This window comes from Pithys albifrons, chromosome Z, assembly GCF_047495875.1.
Source record: "Pithys albifrons albifrons isolate INPA30051 chromosome Z, PitAlb_v1, whole genome shotgun sequence".
In the NCBI taxonomy this organism is placed as follows: domain Eukaryota; kingdom Metazoa; phylum Chordata; class Aves; order Passeriformes; family Thamnophilidae; genus Pithys; species Pithys albifrons.
Window position 1 is genome coordinate 52,306,821 of NC_092497.1, and position 22,907 is coordinate 52,329,727.

The 22,907-nt window shown below is 40.6% G+C and overlaps 1 protein-coding gene across 5 annotated transcripts in view; it reads left to right on the top strand.

Annotated features, from left to right (window-relative positions):
- The window catches only part of XRCC4 (X-ray repair cross complementing 4), a 162,623-nt gene that overhangs the window by 93,856 nt on the left and 45,860 nt on the right, over positions 1 to 22,907 (top strand). For 4 of the 5 annotated variants that reach the window (XM_071580525.1, XM_071580529.1, XM_071580527.1 and 1 more), the window contains one exon: positions 12,841 to 12,988. In XM_071580525.1, the coding sequence (XP_071436626.1) occupies positions 12,841 to 12,988 (148 nt within the window). Of the gene's footprint in view, positions 1 to 12,840; positions 12,989 to 13,785; positions 13,831 to 22,907 lie in introns of all 5 variants that reach the window. The other variant, XM_071580528.1, reaches the window with a different exon arrangement.

A 22,907-nucleotide genomic window follows, 5' to 3' on the forward strand; every position in this document is an offset into this window, starting at 1 on the left:
TAAAGGGGCATGAGAATTGCCCAGTGTAATGAAATTACAGAATACATTAAATATAGAAAAGCATTTTTTCCCCCAGTATGGATATTTTGAGCTTGCATAAAATATTAAGCAATGATAAATTATGCCCGTATATAAATATCCTTCCTTTTTTTTTAATTTAGAGTGGTGGTGGGGAGGAATTGCATCCAGCTTTGCCAGTCCAAGCTGTGTTCTACCCTTAAGTAATTCCTCAGGCAGCTGCACACTGCAGAGGTGTAGTCTGAAAATCAGTCAAGCTTAGTTGTAAGACTCTTTATCATAAGAAAGGAGCATATTTCCTGGGCTTGAACGTTTGGGGTTTGTGTTATCAGGTGTGTTTAGTGGTTTAGGTGATCAAAACCCTGTCATTTTTACCTCAATAAAGAATTTTGCTGGTGCCTCTTGGTGAGGAAACACAGAATATTAGCACAGCTCAGGGTGTGATCCTGTTTTCTCTTACTGAGCAGTGGAGTTCTTGCCATATGGAAAGACTATCCCAGAGTCAGTGGATCCCAGGGGAGCAAAGCCAGAGCTGTATAATGAGCCTGACTCTGAGCTTCACCATCACTCCACACAATTGCTCCGTCCTGCATCCTGGTTGTGCATCTCTGTCATCTGATTAAGTTGGGCACGTGGTCTTTTGCCATTCACCCTCACCATCGCCCTCTAAAATTGCCCTATCTCCCAGCTTGTGAGAATCCTTGTATTTCATGGATATTTTCATGGTGTGGGTTGTTCCGAGCTGAGCTCCTTTCTACCTGCAGCCTTGAACCATGGAGGTAAAACAGCCCAGGTCAGACTGTAACCACAGCTCTGGGGTCCTGCCACCACTTTTACCATCTATCCACAATAGTGACTGAAATTTGTGCTCTGTGTGTGTCTCTGTAAGTGTTTAAAAGCATCTGAATGGGAGTTAAACCAACTTCATGATTCCGATTGGGATGTGCTGGTTGATAAGTTTTTGTTCATCGTGGATTAACATCCTGTACACGATCAGATTTCATGTGCCTTGCTCAATAGGTGTTGTAATAAATATTAATGTGTTGCTGCTCTCAGAGTACTTACAGAGATCTTTAAAATTCTTTAAATATATTCTCAGAACCTCTTAGAGGAGCCAAAATTACCTGTAGCGTTTTCCAAAGCAGGATTATCCATGATGTTGATTGAGCTTGTGCCAGTGCATCTGCCATAAAAACATTAATGTCATTTCTGACTGAGGCTCAGGCACCTTCTATGCTCATCATTTCTGAATCCATTTAAAGACCCTAATGGCAGCGGTATATAAAGACATGGCATAATGACATCTTAAATGCTGTCTTTAAATTCACAGCATGAAAAGCCTTTTAGGAACACTACATGATACAAAGAAAAGCAGGTAGCTGACAGCAATTTGTGGACAATATTCATGGTATGTCTTTTATTTAGTGGGGGTTTTATATTAATTTCAAGATAAATAAATGGTGTAGAGGGCTAATGCTGTATATAGAACTTTGTTCCTGGTGAGTGACATGTGAGAGCTCAGGTCAGCTTGCTCATTTCACAGCAAATGTTGGGAAATACATGACAGAGTTGGGAACTGCATCAGCTGGTTATAAAAAATTTTTTAAAAATATCCAATAAAAAGATATAAAGCATGTTAAATTTGGGGGGAGGAGGGTGAGGAATAAGGTCTATATATACAAAATGCAAAATATGAATATTCCAAAAGTCCGTTCTGCAGCAAGATTGTTTGTAAAGGGCAGAAGCTCCTCATTGAAGAGTCTGAGCAGGAAGGGGTTTAGAATATTATAATTCTGTCAAAGACCTTGTAGAGTCACTTTCTGAGCAAAGATATGCTTTTACCAGTCACCACAGTAAACTCAGTTTGTCTCAAAGCTTGCTAAAGGCAGGAAAGGGAAGGGAGAGTGGGTGGAAAAGAAGGTAATACAAAATTTTAGAGGCATCACCCCAAATTTTTGATGTCCATCACTGGAGCCTGGAGGATGCTAGAGCAAAGCATGGGCTTTTCTGCAGTTGTCTCCCAGAGCCACGTCTGACTTCCCATTTTTTCACTTCATTATTCAAGATATTCAATAGTTTGGGCAGTGGTTTAATCTTTAAAAGGTTTACTTTAAACAAAATAAATAAATGAAAATATATAAAAAACCCAAGCCACAAAACATCCCCTCCAGACAAACACACAGACAAACAAAAAAGCAAAGCTCCCATGGTTTTAATTCACGAGAGTGTGAATTTATTTCCATAATTACACAGTTTATAATGTTGACATGACCTTTGGTCCTGTCAGTATTACTGTTTGATGGCATTAATTAGGCTTTTTTTTTCTTTCAAGTGTTTCCCATCGTCATTGATTGGACTATTGTAAAAACACTTTATAATCCTTCATATGTTGAAGAATCGTGTTGACCATCTGATGGCTCGGTGGGCCATTAGATCCCAGTGTTTGTGACTGAGCCTTGTCCAGGGAAACTGTCCCTTCCCTCATTCCTGCCCACCATCCACAGTGCCAGGGTATTTTCAAGGTTAGTTTTTACTCATGGTTTACACACAGAGCACCAAAGTGTGGGTGTTTATCAAGGACAGGGAACAGATCCCATGTCCCCCTTAGTGCAGTGCTGGACTCTCTGTGTTCCATAACTGTTCCTTAGAAAATTATTTATAGTAGGGGATGCCAGAAGGCTGTGGAGTTGGGGAAAAAGTGATTGAGCTTCACTCCTGCATGTGGATTCCAGAAGATTTTATCTGTGTGTAGCAACCCAAGTCTGTCCTGACTATCACCAAGTGACAAATACTCCTCAGGGGTGTGATGAAATTAAATCACCTCACTCTAACCACGGACCAGCCACTAGAAATGGGGACTTTTAGTTACCACAGCCAGAATTAAAATTGGGGAGGTAAAAAGCAGTTTTCTGCTTCTGATTATATTGTTGGTGTACAAGTTGCTCCATTTCCCTTTAACTCATGTAATGCTTTCTTGACATTTCTCCTTTGATGATGAACTTTTGAGGGATTATGCTCTATGCCATCATCAATTATGTATGTTCACTTGTAAGGACAGTTTTAATGTAGCTGGTTGGTGTCCCAAGGTTAAAATTGTGTCATTAATAAGGGACATAGGGCTCATGTCACTGAGTAGATGATTTTAAAGCTTTAAATATATCTTTTTCCCTCAAAGAAAGCAAATGCGTCCACATATTTATGTTGCTATGTAAATAATATAAGTAGGAAACTAGTTTTTGATCAGTGTAGTATTTGTTTAAAACTTTTTGGGTGTTATTACAATGAAATACAGGCAAGCAAAGTTCCTGTTTTTATTTTAGATTTTTCCACCTGAAGTGTTTTCTCAGCCTCACGTAGAAATACCCATAATCCGTAAAAATTGATATAATTGAAAAAAATCTTAAGCTTAAAAGTACACAGTAAAGTTATTGGTAAAGGTTACTAATTTATCCACCATAAACTGCTGTTGTTACGAAAACAGACATTTTAATGTCGTGAGTCGTGGCCTGTCTTGCGTTGTATTGATTTCCTGAAAGATTGTTTAATGGAGAAAGGAATCATTTGTGTGCCATGAGAGCTGAGCTCCAGCTGTGCCAAAGCACAGAGTGGTGGGGTCTGTGCTGTGCTGGGTGCAGCTCACACCTGGGTTTTCAGGCTGCCTCCAGCACAGAGGGGCTGATCCCCTGTGATGTTCTTGGTGTGTCCAAACAGCAGCACACGCGTCTCTTCCCTACAGAGGTTGTGGATTCCCCATCCCTGAAGTGTCCAAGGCCAGGCTGGATGGAGTTTGGAGCAACCTGGGCTGTTGGAAGGTGTCCCTGCCCATGGCACAGAGTGTAAACAGATGATGTTCAATAGTGACCCTGAGATCAGCTGAGTTGGTTAAAACTTGGCTGTAATAATGCCAAAGTCATGGGTTCAATCCCCTGTGTGGGCCACTGGCTGAAGAGTTGGACTCGATGATCCTTGGGGGTCCCTTCCAACTCAGAATAGTCTGGGATTCTGTGATCCCTTCTGACCCAAAACACTCTGTGGTCCTGTGGTTCCATGACTGCAGAAAATTTAACAGATTAATCACTGATCTGAAATTGCTAAGTAATGCTAATTAAAATTGTTCACCTTCTTCTGTAGGACTGACTTTCAAACATCAGGCTCCACATCCACACACCAGGGGTTAGGCATGGTTGTCGAAGGGGTTTTTTCAGCAAAGGGGCATGTGAGCCACAGCTGAATCGGGAAGGAATTCCAGTTGGAGACCTTTCAGGGCTGTCTACCCGGTATTCCTGCTCTGCAGAAAGAGATTTGCCTAAATTCATCAACTTTTCATTTCCATCAGTTCTTACATGGATGAGTTTATTTCCATAAGTTGTGCCTTATTTACAGAAATTCATGCAATGAGGAGTTTCTTACATGAATTATGCCCTACTTCATTCATCCAGTGATGAGTTTATTTCATAAATGGTGCAAAAGTGAGAGCCGGGACTGTCATGTCAGGGCACAGTCCAGCCCTTGGGCTGGGGCAGAGGGCTCAGGGCTCTCAGTGGTGACACTTCCCCAGAGAGGCTTTGGGGACATGCTGATCCAGCCTGCATCAGCTCTGTGAGACTGGAGCAGATATCAGCTGAGAAGCAGCAAGGACACACCTGCTGTTGATCTTTAAGGGAGAAATCACTCCCTAGGAGGTCTCAACGACTCCCCAGAGGTTTCTCGTGAGAACACTTTGACTTTCCTACAGGACTCTGGAGATGCACCTGAAAACATCTAGGATGAGTTCATATAAATGTTGGACTTGTGAGATATGGATTATAACCGATTAAAGGTTGTGGCCTGATGGTGTGAGGTTCAATGTAGACAGAACATAACTTTAACCCTGTGTGTGTTAAAATGTCTTCACTGTAAACCTCATAGCCTTGTCAGGTGAAGTCCTTTCCCTCCACAGAAAATTGTTTACTTTACATGATAATTATAAATATTGTGTGACATATTGGGTAGCCTTGGAGGAGATCCCTGGAGACCAGGGCCTGGATCAGCTGGGAGAGCTGACCAACATCATCTGAGACACCAGAAAAACTGACCAGACCAAAAATGATGGAGTTCCAGGCATGAGGTTCATGCTTTATGTGTCTGGTGAGAAATTACTTCAAGCTCCACTACCTCATGTTGAATTGAAACATCACAGCCCAGAAATTTTTTCCAAAGCTTCATGTTTTCAGTTCTGATTTGTTGTTTTGTTTACTCGACCTGCATGCAGCTCAGCATCTCCTGGGGATGCTGTCCAGGAGCCTCCTGCCTCCACCCTGGGTGGTACACATGATCCAAGTGGGACATCCCAGCAGTCAGAGGATGACTCCAGCAGGCACACCCGGGACAGTGACCTCATCCAAACCTTCCCAGACAACCTTTTTAGTGCCCTAGCCTAAATTGGGACGTGCTGGTTTTATGGATGATGGCACATCCAACCATGGCACACAAAAATTAGCCTTAATACAGAGTTTTTAAAAGATTTGAGGGTCAGAGGTGGGAAAAAAAGACTTCTAAAACTGGATGCAATAAATCTAAAATGGCAGTGGGTCACTGGAAAGGTGGAGGTTGTTTTGTGAGCAGCTTAACTCGTGCCCAAACTGCCTGTGGCCAAGTCCAAAACCACCTCACCATCTGAATGGGCAGCTTTGATGCTGCTGGTGTCAAACACTCATGGGAAATAAAGCATGGAAAGCACTTTAATAGTTAGGAGATTTTTGGATATCAAAATTGAAATAGCGAAATTTCACCTCTTTGTAACAGAGGTTCCACCTGACCTACGTCAAGAAAGATTTGGGCACATTGAAAAGGTTTCTGTTTGTGCTGTAAGGCAGGAACTCATTTTTGGGGGCTGTTGATACTATAAATATGTAATATTTGTGTGTGTGTGTATCTTCAGTGTTGCTGGATTACTGATAAATCATGACCTTTAGCAATGTTTATAGCCAGAGACTTATTTAAAATTATGATATTACCAAAGTATTTTTTAGCAAACCACATTATTATGGACTATTCAAAATTAATATCTCATTTGATGAAGTAGACAAGGTTCATTGAAATGTCCCTTACCAAGGTAATTTTTAAAAGAGGGATTTCTATTACGGATCATGGTTTTGATGATTAAAATTAATGGGCTCCTCTAGAGTCTCTGCAGATACATGTAAAATGCATTTTTTTAGCTTCTTCTATTTTGATAGATGAGAAGGCTTTTTCATGCTTCCTGACCAAGGTTGTTATTATATGCTTGTCAAATTTACCCCAATATTTTTTGCCATCTAGTTTTGAGACAGTATGTGATGGGAAAAGATGAGCATGTGAGTTGTCTGCAATAGTCACTGAGAAGGAAACTCTGTGGAACCAGATTTATATTAGAGCTTGATATAATTCCCTGCAGGTTTGAAGTAAGTTGGGGTTTTTGTTTGGTTTGGGTTGGTTTTTTTCCTTTTTTTAAAATATTGTATTTTAAAAGCTTTCTTTTATTTTTGTTAAAATCCTGTATTTAAAAAGGTTTTAGAGAAGTGTGACACCAGAAAAAGAATAGACTCTGCTATTAGAAAAGTCAGTGGTAATACAGCCTAGGAGTGAAATGTAAACTTCCTTACTGAACTGAATACAATTTATAAATTTTGTGTGGCTGGATCTAAACTTTTTGCTGGATCTAAACTTGTTTTAAAATGTGTCTTCATAAACACTTCCCATGGAGATATTCTTTATAAAAATAAATGTTAATAACGAGCTAACAGAGAATTTATAGAACCTCAGTCTCGACCACCTCTTGGCCCCAGGGCATAACAGAGCAGTAACCCCAAATTTATACAGAAGATGAAATATACAGTAGAACAGAACAAAGGAAATGCAGGAGGGTTCTCACTGTCTTCCTAAAGTTAAAATATTCCTGTTACTGTCACTGGAGCACAGGCATGAACTGTAAATACCAGTGTTTAATTTGGGAGCTCTGGGTGATGTAAATCTATTTCTCAGGGAAAATGCCTGGCTGTGGCCAGAATCTGTACTCTCAGGATAACTTCAGCATAGGTAGGAGTGGTGTTTCCTAAATTGCCTTCAAGAATGACTTAATCCTGCTCTGCAGATATTCCTGGATCGGTGAGAGGTGTTAATTTCCATTCCCATTCATTCAGAAGACTCTGCTGAGACTGTCAAAGAGATGCTAATTATTATCAGCCATGGTGATCCCTCAGGAATTAGGCTGGGACTGAGAGACCACAGTAATTGCTGAAGTTACTCTACAAGCAAGGATTAAAGTGATGAGTTCTGCTCCCTTTCTGGCTTTTCTCTTTCTTTGGTAGCTCGGGGAACAGCTGTCGCAGGCAGTCCTGGTGCTCTTCAGGTGATGCTTGTGTGACCACTTTGTCATGTCCCAGTCTAGTTTGTTCTGCTTCTGGTGCTGGTTTTAAGATAAATAATTGAGAGAGGCAGCAGAACTTGGAAGTTCAGTTGATTAACTCTTTGCAGCAACACATGATACCTGGAGTGAGGCAGAATTCAACCAGGAAATTCTGCTCTGACAGGAATTTTGGGGGCCTACAGTAGCACTAACATCTGAAAATCTGAACAAATTTTCATAAGTCTTTAATACACTGATGAAAAAGCTAAATTTTCATTCAGAAGAGAAAATAAAATTGAAAGAGTTCTGTGCTGCTGTTGATAAAATTTCCAAGACAGGAGAGCATTTAAAATAAAGGCTTTCCTTCAGGATAAATGCCTGTGTCCTTGATAAATCTTTCCTTTTCCATTCCAATAATAAGCAAAGTTTGTTTTTTGTTTTTTATAGCTGCATATTCTTTATTGTGAGATAAGCTAAGTATGTTTCATTTGGTGATATGTGCCAAAAATGTGAATGTCCCTTGAATCCATTTAGTCCTTTGTTGTATCTTAAATACATGATAGCAATGTGAAGAGGAGTCATGTCTGTGACTGTGTTTCCTATGGGTAAAATCTCATGAATTGCAGCTTTTTTCCTTGCTAATGGTGAATCTTTCATAATTTGGGCATGTGTGACCTGTCTGTGTGGAACTGGGGCATTGTCGGCAGTCAGATGCTCAAATTCGGAACCCTTCTTGCTTGTTCTTAGACTCATAGATTCACAGAATGGATTGTGTTGGAAAAGACCTCCGAGATCATCAAGTCCAACCCTTGGTCCAACTCCAGTCCCTTTACCAGATCATGGCACTCAGTGCCATGGCCAAGCTCAGGTTAAAAACCTCCAGGATGGGGAATCCACCCCCTCTCTGGGCAGCCCATTCCAATGCCTGAGCACTCTCTCTGCAAAGAATTTTTTCCTGCTCTCCAACTTCAATTTCCCCTGGCAGAACTTGAGCCCATCGTGCCCCGTTGTCCTATTGCTGAGTGCCTGGGAGAAGAGACCAACCCCCACCTGGCCAGAACTTCCCTTCAGGGAGTTCCAGACAGTGCTGAGGTCACCTCTGAGCGTCCTCTTCTCCAGGCTAAACACCCCCAGCTCCCTCAGCCTCTCCCCACAGCACTTGTGCTCCAGTCCCTTCTCCAGCCTCGTTGCTCTTCTCTGGCCCCGCTCCAGCCCCTCAATCTCTTTCCTGAACTGAGGGGCCCAGAACTGAACACAACACTCAAGGTGTGGCCTCCCAAAGGCAGAGTCCAGGGGAAGGGTCACTGCCCTGGGCCTGCTGGCCACGCTAGTTTGGATCCAGGCCAGGATCCCATTGGCCTTCTTGGCCACCTGGGCACACTGTTGGCTCCTGTTGAGCTTCCTGTCCCTCAGTCCCCCCAGGTCCCTCTGCCTGGCTGCTCTCCAGCCACTCTGTGCCCAGCCTGGAGCGCTGCAGGGGTTGTTGTGGCCAAAGGGCAGGACCTGCACTTGGCCTTGTTGAACTCCATCCCATTGCAATCAGCCCATCTCTCCAGTCTATCCAGATCCCTCTGCAGAGCCCTCCTGCCTTCCAGCAGGTCGACACTCCCTCCCAACTTGGTGTCATCAGCAAATTTGGTGCTGATGGACTCAATCCCCTCATCTAAATCATCAATAAAGATGTTAAACAGGACTGGACTCAACACAGACCCCTGGGGAACACCACTGGTGACCACTGGACACAGCCCCGTTCACCAGCACTCTCTGGGCACGGCCCTCCAGCCAGCTCCTAATCCAGCAGAGGGTACACTTCTCCCTCTATACATTTTTTTATGACAAAGCCAAGCTCAGAGCTTTGGTTTTAGTCCTTTGTTGTTGTGCTGAGAGGAGGTGGACTCTGTTTGCTCAGTCATTACTACTTAGACAAGGCACAGCTGTAGAATTTTCATTACAGGAGGTGATACACAGAGAGTGAAGGTGCATAAGGTCATTTTTTTGTTTTTTCCAAACTGAAAAGTGAATATGATAGATTGGAAGGTATTTATTGTCAAGCAATTGACTCTTCTGTACCAAAATAAAGTAATACAGAAGTCTATTTTAAAATCTACCTGGGCTGCCTGTCTTTAACTAGACTACAGAAATTCACTTTAAATGCCTGTAATTTCAGAGATTGTGATGGTATATTAGCAAATGGCTTCAGAATGAGTCCTTGCATTTTTCTGTATTAAAGGCATCTCCTGTTCCCAGGTCTCCAACAACTGTAGGACTGTATTAATTTCATCCCGAGTCTATTTTTAGTTTCCATTTATTTTCTGGAATATCCTACCTTATTTGAAAACTCCCTCCACCCACCAAATATCACTCCTCAAAACAACAACAGAAATATAGCAGGAGTTTTTATTTAAAGTCTTTGATCTTAGCACAAATATTCTTTTAGTACTTGAACTGTGGTTCCCTTTCTTACTCTCTTCTCAATCCTGTTTCTTCCAGTTTCTCACCTGCAGAAGGTGTGTTATCTATTGGGAGCATTTTCATTTCTTGATCAATTTTAGGTGGTTTAACTACTGACTTTCATCAAACAGCACTCTTGTCTGTATTTAAACTGCTACTATTCCTTTCAAAGATATAACAATAATTCATATTACATTACACAATGAAAAACTAAGAAATTTAATTTCCTGAGGAGTCAGGGAACTTCACTTCCTTAAAATGGTGCTAAAATTTAGACAGAAAATATTTTCAGAGTGAAAAACTAGGTTTGTGTCTAAGACTGTCTCTCATTTTTCCCAATGATTTTGTTTTAAGCAATGAATAATATTTTGCTAAAGCTTTCTCTGGCTTTAAGTCAAGTATTATAAATGAATTCATTAATGGGAATTATATTTGAGCAGCAGTAGTGGATGTGTGTTTGGAGTCTTATGGTGATGCTTCAAGTGTGTGCCTCCTTTTTATCAGCAGTTCTAAGGGATAGTTTGGCTTAAAAGGAAGAAACAAACAAAACAAAAAAACCCAAGCCTGGGTTGATCAGCCCTCACCTATGAGCCAGTCTGCTGCTATTTGTAAGATTTTATTCTGGGCTGTCTGAATGGGGAGTCCTTTTTCTGGTTATTATTAAAATAAACATTCTTACGTAGAAAGCAGAGAAAAAAATGTCTTTTAAGCTGTTTTTGTTCTGTGTCTAAAAGGAAACAATGCTGAGCATGAGGGCCGTGATCACCATTGCATATTGCACAGTAAAACAGAGACATTTTTTATTTAACATCAGCATCATGTAAGTTTTGTGTGTGAGTCCCACTGTCCCTCTGTCCTTCTGCCCCTGAGCCCCTCTGTCCTTGCATCCCTTTGTTCATCTGTCCCTCTGTCCTTCTGTCCCTGTGTCCCTCTGTCCCTGAGTCCCTCTGGCCCTGCATCCCTTTGTCCATCTGTCCCTCTGTCCTTCTGTCCCTGATCCCTGTGTCCCTGTGTCTTTCTGTCCCCCTGTCCTTCTGTCCCTGTGACCCTCTGTCCTTGTGTCCCTTGTCCCTCTGTCCTGCTGTCCCTCTATCCCACTGTCACTCTGTCCCTCTGTCTGTGTCCCCTTGTGTCCCTCTGTCCCTCCATCCCTCTGTCCCTGTGTCCATTTGTCCCTCTGTCTGTCCCTGTGTCCTTCTGTCCCTGTGTCCCTGTGTCCCTCTGTCTGTGTCTCCTTGTGTCCCTCTGTCCCTCCACCCCTATGTCCATCTGCCCCACTCTCCCTCTCTCCCTCTGTCTCTCCCTCTGTCCCTGTGTCCCTCTGACATTTTCCCCTCCCATTTCCCACCAGTTCTCAGGGTCAGACAGACTGGGGACACTGGAAGGACAACTCAGGCAACTCCTGGATCAGAGATCCCATGGGATGGTGGATCCCTTGGGATTCCCAGCTCCTGGATCAGGGATCCCTCAGGATTCCCAGCTCCTGGATCAGGGATCCCTCGGGATTCCCAGCCCCTGGATCAGGCCACACAGACCTCCTCACAGAGTGTGGGAGGAGAAGGGCAAAAGGGAAGCATAAGAACTGTAATGCTAAAATTGTTCAAGTTTGTTGGGTTCTTGACACTAAACAGGTTTATGTGTGTTAATTGTGAAGGGGCCAACTTTAGGCAGTGGTGTTGGAATATATAAAATAGTTTTTGTGTAAATTTTAGACGTGCTACCCCCAATGGGCTGCAGGTAAATAGTAACTGTTGTAAACATTTTCAACATTTAGCACTGGAAAAGCCAACATATCTAGTTAAAGTTTAGTGTGGAGAATTAGACTTTTCAGCATTTATTATGGGAAAGTGTCTTGTCTGAAGTGGACCTTGAAACTTGTTAATTAAGCTCTTGCCTTGGAAATATGTCAGGTAAAAGCTGCTGCCACCCTACAAACACCTGTAAGCCTGGGATGTGCCATAGTGCAAATATTTAATATTATTAAATACTAAAGATGTGCTTCATGTCAGCAGTGGCTGCAGTGGCTTTAGGCAGCCTATGTGTAATTTAAAAGTCACAATTTTTTGGTCACAAGCCTTTTTTTTTTTTAGAAAATGCTGCCTGTGGGCTGTATATCATCTTTCTGTTTCATTTTCAGTAGATGTGAAAGGAATGAGGAAACAGGACTCGTTATTTACTTTCTGTGAAAACCTTTCTGTGTTGAATCTCAAATTATGGAATCTTTCATCCATGTCAAGATTAAACCTCTCTAAAATGCACAGAAAGTAATAATCAGGGAAGTTACCATAATAGCATCAGCCTCAGTCACCACATTTTATTATTTAATATCTTTCAGTTGAAATTTGTGCTGTTTTGGATATCATTGTCTTGAAAATTATAGGTCATTAGGGATTTTATTTTTAGAGCATGTGTACCAAATGAAAAAAATGCTACAGGATGTTGATAGCTGGAATAACAATGTCTACATAACTTCTGAGTGCATTAATAGGGCTTTTTATGGAGGGTTTTAGCTCAAGAAAGGATCTGGTTTTCAAGAGATTTGAGCTTTGGGTAGGTAATTGTCAAAGCAGAGAAGGGATTGTGCTTTAAGTGTGGATAATGCATATTTTATGAATTTACATGGTAATTTAAATCTGAACTAGGTATGAAATCACAGTTAGGTAAATGAACCTGGACAGAGCCTCAGCAGAGGAGTCAATGAAAATCTCAACCCAGTTTGGGGTTGCTGATCTTACTGTCCACTGACTACAAAGAGGCACTGGAGGATGCTTTTCTTTCCAGTTCAAATTTAGTCTCCTTGAATTTCCCTTTATGTCATCTGTGCTGACACAAACTGCTCCCCCAAATCTGAGCCTGTCTGAGCAGGATAGAGATTTTAATAAGAAGAAAAAAAAAAACAAACAGAAAAAAAAAAGAGAGAAAACCCAAAAAAATATTTTAAGGATTGTCTTGCAATACTTCATATTTTAATCCTTTTCAACCCTGTGCCTTTTTCCCTTTGGCAGCACAAGAGAAAGCGGATTCCTCCCTGCTGGGGAGCCCAGACTTCCTCAGCACACCTCCAAGAAGGAAGAGAAGGCAAAGGGCAGCCAAACCTGCTGGGACAGGGCCTAAGCTGGCAGCTTATGAGGCAGAACAGCCACAGGAGGAAGAGTAAGCTGTTTTTAAATGTATTTCAATGTTTTTGTATGTAAAGATGTCTTTGGGTTTGTTGTGTGCCCAACCCACCTGTGCATGGTCCTGGACAACCTGCTCAGGTTGGGGTTGGTCCCTTCCAGCCTCACCACCCTGCCTTTGAAATTTCAGTGAGAATTAACTCACAGTGCCATGTTTGATAAAACAGAAGTATTTTCAAATCTTTTGAAAACAAAATGGAGTAAAAAATCATTTGTAAGCACGAGAGAGTCACAATTTTTAACACTGGAAGTTATTTTTCTTCTGATGTTGATTTTGACTTCTGGAAATGTTTCCACATGGCCTGGGAGGTGCTTAGTTATGCATAGGATTACCTGCAATGTGTTTGATGTTTTTTTAAAAAATATATGGCAAATTATATTTGAAAATACTTATTTTCTGTTTTTATCTGTAATATTCCTTGGATAAAAAACTGTTTACACAGACATGGACACAAGTAGATTACAAAGACATTTCCTATGATTAGCAAATGTTTCTGTTTAAATCAGAAAGAGAATTATCTTATGTTATTATATTTTGACATAGAAGATTGTGGCTTGATGCCAGCTAGGAATGTTTAAATTTACAGCCCTGTTTTATTAGTTAAAAAACTGTATTTTTAGAAGGGTGTACAAAAATGCCAGACTGTACTTTCTTGTTCTTTTGCATTTAGTACATTGCAATGAAAAATGCCCTGTCCCCTCTGTAAGTTCTCAGTTTAATTTTGAAGGTCTGCATCTGTTTGCCTAAAATTCAGTTTCACTTTTTTTTTTTAGTATTGATTGTTGAAGGAAAACCTATGGAGGAAAATTATTGCAGAGGTAATAGAGGCCTTGGACTGGGTAATCCTGTGTTTATGAATATCTGAGTCCTGTGTGTAGGGGGAGAAGATACTGATATTTTTGTTTTAATTCCTCAAAGTAAGGCAAATGTTAGAGAAGACAGAGCAACATGAAGTTTTTCATACCATACAAAGCATTTCTAAGATGACTCACAGCTCAGTCTGAAGGGTGTCTCTTCTTCTGGGCTATAATATGATTAATTATATTTTAAGGGTTGCCATATGGGACACCAATTCCACGAGTCTCTGTCCCCCTTTTTGCACTATTTGGCATTGGGAGTTCTTTGATTAGGGGTACAAAATCTCCCCATTTACCTGAAAGGTTACAAGAGCTAAACTGGAGCTATTTCCACTTTGCTGATCATTTTTCTCCCCATCCCTGTGGGTTTTGAGCTTGATCTTCAAGTCTTTTGCCAGCAGCTAATCAAGTTTTCAGTCAATTTGCTTGGCTAATAATTTTCACTTCTCATCAGCCTGTCAGAAGCAGGGGGTTGTAGAATTAGTGTGTAACCCAGTTCACAGCTATAGATGTTTCTTTTTCCATGGAGCCTCTCCAGTAATCTGTGCTGATGGAATGCCAGATCCCACACGGTGCAGAAAGGCTTTATCTTGAGCTGACAGGACATTGGGGTCCTGCCCAAAATGTTTTCCAGTATTGTGTCATTGAGCAAAAAACCCCAAAATTAGCAATCCAAGTAAACCACCCCATCCTGCTGGGGCGGCAGGGAGGCTGGGGGCAAGTCAGCCCCTGGATTCCTTCACCTTTGGAAGTGCTCCATCACAAACAGGGCAGATGCGCAGCCCTTGGGAGCGTGTCATGGTTTGCTGCTTGGCAGGAGCATCAGATGACAGATTGTGGTCACGTTTGCAAATGCACAAACCAGTCCTTATTTCTGAGCTCTCCTACACAGACCTGCACAGGGGGGTTGTTCTTCAGTGTAAATATGAATGTAAATGCTTTATAAATAAGGTGCAGTCTCACACAATCGTATCCCACAGTTCTTGCTTTAACAATTGACGCTTGTTTAGGATTATTTTACATGTAAATTGCTGGTGACATCACTGGTGATCATTCCATGTCCACACCAGGTGAGTTCAGGGCTGTCACAAACCCACCGTGATGCTGCCTTTGTGTTACTGCATCGTGATCTGATTGATAAAAGACCCCAAATCAGAAGTAAAAATACCTCTTCAGCAAAGTAAACCATCCAAGTTGTTCTTTCCTCCTTGCCTTTCAGCTTGTTGTTTGAAATCACAGTGTTTCTCAACTCAGTCATTGTTATCACACAGGAGGAATTATGTCCTAACTTTTACATATTTCCCATAAAACTTCATAAAGTATGCTAAGAAAGTGGCATTTATCTTGAAGTTAAGAGCATCTAAATTAAATACTGAGTCATGAAAAATGAAAGCATTCTATTTCTGCAAATATTTTAGGTTTATGCATGTTGAGGCTAGTTATGTGGCAATTCTCTAGTCCCTTGGAATGAAAATATGTTCTTAGATATGACCAAGAAGACTCAGAAGAATGCAAATAAAAGTCTGTTTGACATAAAAATTGGAGCAAAAGGAGTTCTGCCTTTCTCATGCTTTATGTGTGGGTGCAGTGGCAGGAAAGGCAGTTGAATTGTGTTCTTACATATAGACATCTAGTATTACTTTGACAATTTATTCCAGAGCTAAATCAACATTTTAAATGAAATTTGTCAATGTGCTGTGGATAATATCAAGTTTAGTGCAAGTAACCATGAGATCAGCAAAGAGCTGAACTAGGATTGGGGGAACAAGGTTGCTAAATGAACTGTTTAATTATTTGCTAAAATACAGATGTACTTTAGGATAAAATAGAAATTTAGCATAATTAGTTGGTCAGTGAACTGCCAAGATTTTGAGCTTTATCTAGCTCTCTAGCAGATTGTTTTTCAAATGGAATATTCAGTGAAAGGAAATGCTTCTTTGGGCAAGAAGATGGTACTTACAGTTAATAACACTTGAACTATGACTCTTAATTTACACGTCTTAAAAATGTGACAAAGGATGGATCTTACAGTTCCAAACATGACTGAGCCAGGAAGTCAAATAAAATTAGTCTGATTCCAGTAAACTCTGATGGTATTGGTGAAGCCTTAACTATAACTTAATATATGGCAATTTCCTAAGGTGCAAAGCAGAGATAATACCTAAGTCAAGTTAAGAGGCAAATTCTACTTTTCATAATTTGCATTTCATAATTGGAGGAGAGAAATTATTAAGAGCATTCCCAATCCACAGTGACAAATTATGCTTAGGGAGGCATTAGCCAGATCTCTCCAGGGGCTGCATGAGTGACACCATTAGCCATATGGAATATGCATTCAATACAGAGGCTTAAGTCTATGACCTGTCAGCCTGAGTCCTGTAAATAATTGGATGGTTCTATAATATCTTCACTTTAAAACTATTTCAACCTATTTCAGAGTAGATAGTACCTGCTGAAGGTGGCAAATTTCTGGATATAATTGTAAAAATTAAGCACAGACTACAGTGGAACAGAGATAGAGTCTCTGTGACTAAAACAAAAATAAATCAGGACAAATCCTCCTTTTCTAGTGCAGCTTACAACTTTTACTTTGTTTCCAAAAGGGAAAAATTCTATCCTGATGCTTTGCTTTGACAAAATCGGCTTTATTTAATAAGTTAGGAAAAGGAAAGACTTTCTTTTTTCTCTGTCTTTAATATTTTACTAATAAAGGACCTCGTTTTATGGTCCTTTTTCACACATGGATTTCCTAGGAGGAAGGCTTTCCTGGATAATTTCTCTAAGTTGCTCTGTGTATTTCAAAGTATAATCCATTCCAGCTGGTCAATAGTGTTCATAATTTCTCTATTATTTAATGCATATACACATACAATTGCAGAAGTGGTTTGAGGGAAGGCATCTGAAATACAGGGAAAACATTAATATGGATGCAAACATTCTGTGCTCTCTTGGGATGAAGAATAGAGAAAACCAAAAAATGTTATTGTAAAGGAAGTGTTTCATAATTTTGTGAAGCAAGTGTTAAGAAGTACTTTCAGTTTAATTAACAAAAAAATATTTTATACAAAATTGCCAGTTCACACCGACTGATGAGTTGCTCTGCATGAAATTAAGTTTCATAAGTCTAGTTCTCTACATTTGATGTAGCCATTGCTGTCTTTTATTTATTTATTTTGAAATTTAACTTTTGCTGGTTTGATGCATTTTGCTTGAGTGAGAAAGCTGAGTGACTGTCACACCCAGGCCTAAATGGAAGGAAGGAGATGCTTCCCCTTAAGTTCAGTGTATTTGGCTTTGCTGAAATATTGAGATGCAGTCGATTTGACAGCTTCTTGTCCACCAGTAATTAAAATATTCTGGGCTTTTTTTACACATAAATGCTGCTTTTTCAGAGAGTTGAAAGGATTCAGCATATTTTTAGGGGTTCTCAGCAGCATCCAAGTAAATCAAAAAGCATATCCAGACTGCTGAGTGGGTGTTTGGAAGCCTCAGGAGTTGCCAGAGGTCTTTTGTGCCACCTGCATTGCCACCAATTGCTCCATCAGAGAGGACCAAACAAGGAATGTAATTTTTACTCTAAACACGATTGTCACGGTCCTCGCACTTGGTGTTTGTTCTTGACTTCAGGGCCTGATTAAAGTTAGTCATGTGTGTAATTGTGGGTAGAAGGATCTGCTGCAGTTTTTACTTGTTAATGATAAATGTGATTTTTTTTCTTTTTTTCTTTTTTAGTTTTCATACTCTCTGTGCCTTCAAAAGGCTTTTAAGGTCTTCATAGGTATAAGTAACTTATTTCAAAAGAAATATTTTAGCATTATATCCCAATGCTATAATAAGCTGGACTTGCCTTTCTTTTGATAACCTTCCACCCCTTGAAAGCACTCAGGGCCTGTGGTGAGCCAGGAGCTCCCTGAGGATGGATCCTCTCCCTGCATTTGTTTAACTTTTTGCTTGCAGTCCACATTTTTAAAATCCTAATGCAAGGTTTATTTAAAATGTGGTTTGCCACCACCAGTGACTCAGGTAGGAGAAACCATAAATTTGTCTTGGAATTGGGAATTCTCAGAGGGTTACACAGAGACATCGTTTTTCTCTGTCTCACAACAACTTAATTCTTCTTGTAAACGTGTAACCAAGTAAAATTTGGGTCCCACTGAAAATGATACCGTAACCTTCCATGCTCCAGAGGGGATATAAAGTTTACACCACAGTTACCCCCTTTTAAAGAAGGATGTATTTAAGAGCTCATGTGGACATGTCACTTTTTTATTTGTTAAGTGCATTTATTTAGTACAACAGGAGAGAACTTGCCTGGTGTGACAAACACTGTGGTCACTGGTGTTCTGCTGAGCCACTGCTCTGTCAGGGTACAGCAGTGATAAGCTCACTCCTGCCACCATAACTTTGTGGAATCCAGTGTTTAGAAAGGTTTTGATGGTTAATTCATTCAGGCTGAAATGTGAGTTAAAAAGTCTATTAGAAGAGGATGGTCGGTTCATATGAGACTAATGTGAGTATCAAACAAAATAAAAAAAAGTGCATGAAGGCCTCTTTGTGTTCCATTCATGTTCAGCATTTTCTTCAGCTTTTGGATTCTTCTTCCTTCCCTTCCCTTCCCTTCCCTTCCCTTCCCTTCCCTTCCCTTCCCTTCCCTTCCCTTCCCTTCCCTTCCCTTCCCTTCCCTTCCCTTCCCTTCCCTTCCCTTCCCTTCCCTTCCCTTCCCTTCCCTTCCCTTCCCTTCCCTTCCCTTCCCTTCCCTTCCCTTCCCTTCCCTTCCCTTCCCTTCCCTTCCCTTCCCTTCCCTTCCCTTCCCTTCCCTTCCCTTCCCTTCCCTTCCCTTCCCTTCCCTTCCCTTCCCTTCCCTTCCCTTCCCTTCCCTTTTCCTTTTCCTATTTCCCTTCCCTTCCCTTCCCTTTCCCTCTTTCCTTTTCCTATTTCCTTTCCCTCCTTCCTTTCTTTCCTTCTTTCTTTCTCTTTCTCTCTCTCTTTCTTTCTTTCTTTTTCTCTCTTCCTCCCTCCCTTTCTTCCCTTCCTTCCGAATTCCTTCCTTTGGAATTCCTTTTGCACTTCCCTCCTTGTCTTCTTTCCCTCCCTTCCTCCCCTCCCTATTGATTACAATAGTGCAGAAATCATACCAAAAAAATGAAATATTTTCAAAAACTGTTTCAGAAAATGTGGATTCATTCTGTGTTCAGCTGGAATGACTAAGGCAGAAGCAAACACAACGAAGTACAGGGTTTTCCTCTTGGTGGCTGCCTCTGCTGTGAGTGTCTTTGTCTTAACTGAGCAGTAGATAATTAGGCTTCCCTCCACATGGGAAGGGGTGATTTATTTCCATGGCAAGTGCATGGCCACCATCTCTCCTGACTCCCCAGGGGAAGGTGGGAAAATATGAAGGCTGAAAAGCCCAGGCAGGAAAAAAATTAACATTGCCTGCTGACCTCCAGGGCTGCAATTTCTCCTGAGGAAAGTCTCTCAGCCCTAGTTTGTGGCACATCTCACCGGTTTTTGTCACTGGTAATAGCCCAATAATTGACTGCTGATGGAGAAGTTATTGCTCAGGGAGACTGACAGGGCTGTATCCTCCATGTTCTCAGGGCAGTTCCTTAGAGGAGGGGTTTATTGCTGTGACAAATATGGTGAGATATGTGTCTCCAATGATTCATCCATAATGTCTTTCAGTGAGACTGGTGGCTGTGAGATTACAAGACGACAGCTTAAAAAATGGAAACTGTGTCTTCCCCCATTACCTTCCTGCTCAGTTTTTGGTGGTTTTCCCTTGCGTTTCTAACAAAGGTTTTAAACTGGAGTGATGTTTGCCCTGAACTTTGTGTTTTAAGCCTCTCTTAGGTAGGCCGTGGGTTGATACAGTTTAATTTATCACACTGAGCGTTAGTTTCATGAACCTGGCTGGGGTGTCTTGACGTGGGAGGCCAAAGAATTTCTCCTCAGGAGTAAATTACAGTAAGAAGGAGGGAAGATTGTGTGTGGTTGGGCTAACCAGCAGTGCTGGAACAGTTGTGGGCTTTTGAAGTAGACCATGCTACAGCATTTTCAGTCTTTTAGGGGAAAGGGTGGGAAGTTGAGAAAAGGGGATTGCGTTAAAAACAACAAAGAAGGCAATATTTGAAATTCCTGGTGCATCCCTGTGATTAGGGAATGGGAGCAAATGTGTGCTCTCTGTACCAACACTTCTTGATGGTGTCAATTAAACCTCAATCTCCTAAACCAGCTTTTCAGGCGAAATTATTTTCACATTATTTTTAATAGGGAGAAGCAGGTAATGAAGATGCCTGAGATTTTGATTATACTGTTGGCAGGAGATTAAGATTAGGCTGAGGGAAAACCTAAGTAGCTGTGCTTGGCAGCTCAGCCTGATGTCAAAGATAGCATGGAAGAGAATGAGATGAAAGCTTGGCTACATTTATGAGATAAAGCTGCCTTAAATATCTGGTTTTATTGTTCTTTAGACTGGTCATGAAGCATATCTTCTTTACTGGATTAAATTGGAGTGTTCCATATAGCACAACTGTCTGTGGAGACCAGTAATCCCTTAAATCACAGTGGACCCCAGGAAATGAGTTGGAGGAAATCCCATGCACAAAAATACACTAAAACTCAGGATCTGGGAAATTATTTCACAAGCCCCTGCAAATGCTGCTGCTCCAGTGAGGTGATTGCACAGTTCAATGTACCTTTCAAAATTCAGATTCACTGCATAAATGGTTTGATTTTTATTTGTATTTGTCCTTTTTATTTACTTAGTTTTTACCAATGCATCACCCCTTTTTTGCTTTCCAAGAATGTCGCACCTCAGCAAAGAAGGGCTAAAAACCACCATTTAGATTTAGCAAGACTTTTCAATTTCTTCATGCTAAAATAAATCCTCAAACTTTTGCTTAAAACCCACACAACTAAATGCATGGAACTTATTTTTCCCAGTGGAGGCTTCAGTCATCAAACTGTGAAGGCTGTGTCTATACTGTCTGTTTTAATTCATCTGCCTAATTCCCTGATTACTGTTGACTGTGAAGACCTACACCCAGCCAAGCCAGGGAGAAATACTGTTATCAGACTTGGTTGTCCTTCTGCACCTCCTGTGTGAGATGCATAAGGATGCTGTTGAAAATTAAATACAGGTATCAGGATGTTTTTCAGAATCACAGAAATCTAGTGCAAGAACAGGGGAAAAGGGGAAAATGATTCCCAAGTCAGCAGGCTCGTACTGAATTTTGTTTTAATCCTATTTCTGCCTCACAAAGTAAGGAGAGCTCTCAAAATTACTTGGAGAAGGAGCCAGGAAAGGTCCAGAGCACAGAGAAGTGACACTGGACATGTTTCTGAGCAAGAAAAGGAGAAGGATCATGGTGAGAAAAGCTGACTGTGCATTAGTTTTCCTATTTACCACTTGTCTGTGTGTCCCCAAAGCAGTAAATCAAGCTCTTGAAGCCCATGACAATGAATTTCCAGTAATACTTAGAGCATCCCCAAGTCTGGTCTGGATGGATAAATATTCATAAATTTATACAGTGTGACTAATACGTACAGAATGAGCAAATGCACTTTCATGGTTGGCTGAAGGGACTCATCTGTTTCTGTCAACTTGTGTCAGAATTCAGCGTGACATTAATCAGGATCCTTTTTGATGGGCTCTGCCATCTGTGGGACGGCTCAGAGCACATAGTTATGCATCAGTCCAGAAACTTGTACAATAAGAGAAAGAGTAGCACAAAGCATGTCTCTCTTAAATTAATTTAACTACCCTTCAATCTCCTTGAGCATAAATAAAAATGAGCTTATTAGGAGCTGCAGGAGGTACAGAATTAGATTAGTATGATCCTTGTTTAAATAGAATACTGCTGACACACTTCCTTGATTACTTAATAACACTTAAAATAATTCCTTATTTTATTAATCTGTCAAACCATTCATAAAAATTTTCATGTAGCTGTTGCATCACTCAAGCTTGTACATATAACCAGTAATTTGAAAATTAATTGCATGCTTGTATTTTCTTTGGATTGTTTACTGCATATCAACTCATATGAGTGGACGTGGTATAAAACCCAAGGAAAATGGTCAGTAGTGAAGAATTATCAGCAGCAGAGCCAGTGTTAAATAGCAGAAGTGAAATAAAATTAAATTCTCTTTTCAAAATTGCTTTAATCAAAGTACTAAGGTGAATTAAAATCTGACAGTAGTCTAACCACTGATATCAGTTTTTCATCCTCTGCATTTACAATGAACACAGTAACAAAAACTGGGGAAAAGAGACAAATATGGGTGTAAACACTCCTGTTTGGGGAGGGTAAGTTTCATTCTAGAAAGAGATGAGATTTCTCACATACTTCCTTAAAAGCTGTTAATTATTCAGGAGTGTAGAAATAAATATTTTATATACCACTTATGTAGATACCAGAAAGAGAATTTGACATCAAAGTAAGAGACCTATCTGGTAAATTAAAAAATGGTGCCTCTGGCCTTGTGTTTGTCTAGAAAAGACAGAGTAAAGAAGGTATTTAACTTGAGGAAATAATCTGTTCACAAAGGTGCTAATTGTAGAAAAATGTTGAAAGAAATTTGGGGCATGTTTTAGAACATCTATTCCCAGAGAGTTTTCACTGAATTTAGTGAGAGTTTGGAAACAGATGAGGTTTTTTTTGCCATATTGAGAAGTTATCCACATACCATTCAAAATTACCAGCTTCTGAATTACTCTTTGACCACAGGAATAAAACCCTTCCCAACACTGAGTTCACATTTTGATCTTCCCCACTCCACTCCCCAGGCTCCTAAGCAACACCAGAGAACATTTTCACAGGGTTATTTTTTGGTCAGAAAGGAAAACGGTACATTATTCATCACTTCAATGTTCCACCACAACTCACTAAGCCTTGAAGTTGCACAAGTGTAACACTGAAGTAGGGTGATGATAAATCATGTCACTTACTTTCTGGTGGTGATGTGAACCATCCAGAGTTATTGCTTTAGTCTCTCTGGAGTTGCTCCCTGGATAACTATTAAACTACCTGAACAAA